The sequence below is a fragment of the Pteropus alecto genome, unplaced genomic scaffold (genome assembly GCF_000325575.1).
Source record: "Pteropus alecto unplaced genomic scaffold, ASM32557v1 scaffold42, whole genome shotgun sequence".
Lineage (NCBI taxonomy): Eukaryota > Metazoa > Chordata > Mammalia > Chiroptera > Pteropodidae > Pteropus > Pteropus alecto.
Genome location: NW_006434825.1, coordinates 1020435 through 1025594, shown reverse-complemented (window position 1 = coordinate 1025594; position 5160 = coordinate 1020435). Strand labels below are relative to the sequence as shown.

General features: G+C 44.7%; 2 protein-coding genes across 2 annotated transcripts in view; both read right to left on the bottom strand.

The window, feature by feature from the left end:
- GCSH (glycine cleavage system protein H) overlaps positions 1–1152 on the bottom strand; it is a 13107-nt gene extending 11955 nt beyond the window's left edge. The window contains exon 1 of the mRNA XM_015587658.2: positions 1097–1152. Within this exon, the coding sequence (XP_015443144.1) occupies positions 1097–1152 (56 nt within the window). The remainder of the gene's footprint in view (positions 1–1096) is intronic.
- A 2472-nt stretch (positions 1153–3624) lies between these two features.
- The window catches only part of PKD1L2 (polycystin 1 like 2), an 87349-nt gene continuing 85813 nt past the window's right edge, over positions 3625–5160 (bottom strand). The window contains exons 41-43 of the mRNA XM_006909849.2: positions 5083–5160; positions 4436–4567; positions 3625–3786 (exon numbers count right to left, since the gene is read on the bottom strand). The exon at positions 5083–5160 is cut by the window's right edge and continues 7 nt beyond it. Of these exons, the coding sequence (XP_006909911.1) occupies positions 3625–3786; positions 4436–4567; positions 5083–5160 (372 nt within the window). The remainder of the gene's footprint in view (positions 3787–4435; positions 4568–5082) is intronic.

Below are 5160 nucleotides of genomic sequence, written 5' to 3'. Positions count from 1 at the left end.
CCCGCGAGCGGGGGTGGGGCCCCAGGCGGGGCGGGGCCTGATACGGCTGCACAGCACCCTGGAAGGGGTGCGCTCGCAGAAGGGCCTGAATTCCCGAGGGCAGGGGTACCAGGGGCAGGGCCTACCCGGGAGGGGTGGGGCTGTGGCTTGGGCGTCGCTTCCGGAGAGTGAAAGTGCTAGCTAGGTCAGCAACTCCCGGCTCCGTGACCTGCCAGAATGGTGACAAGGGCTGCAGGCAGGGATGGCTTTGCTGGGCCAGTGCATTCCCATGCCTTTGGGCCAGGGGTTCCCAGGGAATGAGGGGTGCTCCCAGTCCTGTTAAAGGGTGCAGTCCTGCCTTCCTTCAGAGCAAGATTCATATCCAGGTCCAAATAGAATTATTCCAACTGAAGGTTGGTTGTTGGGCATTTGACCAAAAGTACGCTGAAAATGTGGTTTCTTTTTGACTTTTCGAAAACAATCCAGGAACCCACTTTATACTTTACAGATCCCAAAAGGCTCAGGGTCCCCAAACAGAGGACAGACAGAATCATAAAACTCAGAGGGCCAAGGACTTGCCTAAATGTCGGGAGTGGCTTCTTAGGTGGGGACTGGGCTGAAGCCGGTCAGTTAATGCAGCAGCAATCAAATGGCAGAGAGTTGAGACCTAGCATGGTGTTTTCTTGCTTAAGCAGCCAACCCTGTGACCAGGGTCTTCTGAGAAAAGCAGAAGACATGTCCTGATCCAAGGAGACAGAAAACAAGTTCTGGGAAAGACCTCACTTTCAACACAAATTTTATGAAGTGGGCATAAAACAGCAAAGAAATACTGGAGTGAAAAGCACTTCAGGCTCCACACCTCAAGTATTACAGAATGGGCACTTTGAAGTGTGTGTTCGGAAGGCCCATATGTTGTTGCACTGAGCTTCTGCCTCACTTATAATACTGGGATTATAAGCATATTTGTGCAGTGCCTTGCAAGCGCTGTCATGCTCTGTTTTCATCTGAGTAAATAATAGCCATTTATTGAGCCCTTGCTACATGTCTGAGACTGTGCAAACATTATCTTTTTAATCCTCTCCAAACCTCTTTCTGGTAGGTATTAAACTCACTTTACAGGTGAAGATTTGGAGGCTCGGAAAGTTTAATTCGCCCAGGAGTGGAGTGGGGCATGGCAGGTGCTAAAGAATTATGTAGAAAAGGGCAGGATGGATAGGAGTATTGGGCATGACCCACCCCAGATAAGGGGAAACCACCTTACATACTTGCTGGAATCAGGGCAAAGGCCTACTCCAAGAACCAGCAGGGCTTGGGGCATATGGGAGGAGTCAGACAGTCTCTGAGGGGATTTACAGGAAACAATCTCTGTTGTTCCTGGATCTAGCTAGCTGGCGGTTGGCAGGGATCATGTCATAAAACAGTCTTTCCTCCACACATAACAGTATGATTGAAGGAGTTGCCAGTTTGATATTTATAGTCAATAGAAAAGTGGAGCATAGATGGGAAAGATGAGGAAGAGAAATGAAGAATTTACAACTTCTCCAGATCTTAGAACTTTTCGTCTTTAAAACAGACAGTTTTGTATGTATCTGGGTATGTGTCTGTACAAGCCTATCGGGAGACATGCACACCTTGTTATGTCTATTTGATGAGCATCTCATATATAGCTCACCATAAAGAATGGTGATTGATTTTAGGATGAATAGATGATGAAATCCCTAAGGTTTTATGTATAGTTCATGTTATGTAGCACTCTGTTTATAAAGGATCCTGAGTTTTGATTGTCATGGTAGTAGGGTAAGATACTGATTCAACCATCATAAAATGACATTGAAGCTCTCATCCACATAAAAGGCTAGCAGTAGTTCAGCTCCTGGGTTGATTAAATCAGCTGTTTAAATACCTCATCGAGCCTGCGTATTCCTCTCATCTTTCTGCTCTGTCATCTTCGGATTGTTCCTCATGGTCTCAAGGTAGCTACTAAAGTTTCAGGAGTCTTTCATAGACAATGTCCAGCAGCAGAAGAGCCCATCTCTATGTGTTTCTTTTATTAGCAAGTGGACTTTTTCTAGAAGTGTCCTAGAGACCTCTCATTTTTCACTGTCCAGACTGGGTCATGTGCACACTAAACTGTTCACTGTCAGGGGAAGTAGATCACCATTACTAAGACAAATCAGGTTTACCTTGAGGTGGTTACAGAGTCAACCTTCCCAGGAGTCGTGTGGGGAAGGGGTAGGTGCTACGTGAACAAAGTTGAGATTCTGATAGCAAGGAAGAAAGCAAGGAGCAGGCAACCTGGAGTATATGCTGCAATGGGTGTGTGAGGAGGAACAGGGTGAACTGGAGAGTATATGTGAGGGCCTTCCCCTGCATGGGCGGGGGGAAATGTGTACTTATCCACACATTTCCCCTTTTATTATCTAGATCTGTGGTTCTCAGAATTTAGAGCATAGTCTGACTATACATTGGAATCATCTGGGGGGCTTGAAATATATTGACACCTCGATCCTAGCCCAGAGATATTCTGATGATGATATTCTGACTTTATCTCAGAGATATTGGGAAGAAGTCTAGGGATTCTAGCATGCAGCCAAGGTTGAGAACCACTGGTGTAGATCAACAATTCCCAATGTATCATGTAAGGAAGACTTGCCCTGACTGAGATGCTGCAGTATTAGATGCCTTGGTGAAAGAAGTTTGGGAAACATTATATACTTTGTCGCTCATGCTCATCTCATCCCAGGAAACTCACAGTACACATTTAGCTTATTAAAAGCTCTGACAATTCCCATGCTAAAGAACTTGTATAACCTTTATAATCTAGTGTTTCCCACATTTATTTGATCCAGAAACATTTTGGGGGGTTGGATTGTATCCCCTAAAGAGATACATTGAAGTTCTTCAGAATATGACCAAATATGGAAATAGGTATAGTTGCAGATGTAATTAAGATGCAGTTATAATGGAGTAAGGTGGGCCCTTAATCCAATGTGACTAGTGTCCTTAGAAGAAAAGAAACACAGAGAAAGAATACTAGGAAGAAGGCCATATGATGGCAAAGAGAGATTAGAGTGATGCATCTGCAAGCCAAGGAATGCCAAGAATTTCTGGCAAACACTAGAAGCTAAAAGAGAGGATTACTCTGCAGGGCCTTCCAAGGGAGAATGGCCCTACTGACACCTTGGTTTGGGGCTTCTATCCTCTAGAACTGTGAGACAATAAATTTCTATTGTTTTAAGCTACCTAGTTTGTGGTATTGTTTCAGCTGCCCTAGCAAACCAAAATGACATCCATTAGAATCTTTCAGACAGTTTGAGAAACTCTGAACTAGAATCATTCAAAGGCAACTCCCAACTAAGAAGATGAAATAATTAGTCTGTAGAGGACATTTTTTTCCCTCAAACTCCAGACAATATTTGTTTTATTTCTAGGAGAAAATACATTTGAACAAACAGTCTATCACAGTAGTGGCAATTGTACCTGCATATATACATACTTTATTAGTTTTTTAATTGTCAGGCTCAGTAACACATCTGTGGACACAGAAAAACATTGACTTGGAGAGATTACAGAATCACTGTTAAATTTAAGTCCGAGGCTCTTGTCTTTAACTACTCTACACATGATTGTGTGTAGGTGAAGAGCTTAAACTTGGGGCGCAGCTGGTGCAGGTTGAGGATGTCGGGCCTCTGACAGCAACTCAGGCTGCTCACTACTGTTTGCAGGTTCCTGTGTTTTACATTTAATGCCTAGGAAACTGAGTATTTTCATCAGCAGTAAATTGACGATCTCTCCTTCCTCTGATAGCTGCAGAGGGAGAAAGAACCATGCTGTGTATTTAGAAACATACTCACTGGGGGCTTTTCTTTCTAATGGGAAACCATGATTTTATTGTCCAACTTGGTCTCTGCCAAAGTCACTTCATTGTTTAGAGTTGCTTTTGTGTTGGAATTCACCTCCTTCAGGGACTCCCAAGGGTGTGTGCTCCCACCTTTATCCTCAGGGGGTTGCTTCTTCCCTTCTGATGAAAATGGCAGAATCCCTCCACCACCCCCATCAGATGTGGTTTGGAATTTATGTACAAAGCCCCTTATGCTTTGCTACTGAGAATGTGAAATGGCGCAGCTGATTTGGAAAACAGTTTGGCAGTTTCTCAAAATTTAAACCAAAGTTGTCATACAACTTGTTTAAATAAATTTCTAGGCCTAAGATAGAGCCATTCCTGCCAGGAGTGCCATGTTAGCAAGCTAAAACTTAAGATAGCTTTTGTGTCCCTATAAATGCCCCCATTGACCAGAAATATCCAATCAGCCAATCCCCAAACACCAAGCCAGCCCTGGGCTCTATACGCTACAGTGGTCTCTTAAGTTCCCCTAAGGTCTAATGCTGCTCAGCCAGCTTCTTCCTAGGTCAAGGTCAATGACTGTTGAAGAATAGGCCAAAGGGATTCATTTACCTGATAGTATTTTTGCTCTTCATTGAAGGCCACCAGGATAACAGAGATAAATAGATTCAGCACCACAAATGTCATGAAAATAATGCAGGACCCAATTAAGAAGGAGCCTAGCACTGGGCTGTAGTCCAGGACCTGTCAGGAAGAAAGACAGAATCATTCCTGGGGCCCTGTATCCTTTAGGCCACCTCTTCCATTAGGCACCCTCAGAGGGAAAACTTGTCCTCAGAGCTAGGCAGAAAGATCTTTTTCTGCCTGGGGACTGACAGTATGGGCAGTGCTCTCAAGAGCTGCCAGGAGAGGGAAAGGGCTGTGCCCCTACTTCCCACTGCTGCCCTTTCCAAATATGGGCACCATTTCTGTCTAAGGCCAAGAGCATTCTCTTGCAGGGACCCCCCAGCACAGCTTTCCCCCGAGTAGCCAGTACCTGATATTCTTCTATGAGCTGGAGTTCCCAGGGTGAGTGAGTATGGGGCTGTCTGCCTGGAGGAAGGGGAACCTTTTTGTTCATAGTTACCATTTATTTGCCAGGCCATGAATGCAAGGGGTGACATCAACTGGGGAAGCACTTGAAGGGGGTGCTTTTTCTAATTTTCATAAAAGCTTGGTGCAATTGGCAATGTCCATGTCCCGCCACCCCACCCCATTACCTCTTCATAGTTAAAGATTCCTAGCTGAAGGCTGATCATCGTTTCTGCTGCATCAAAGAGGGTTTTGTAGGAACGGAG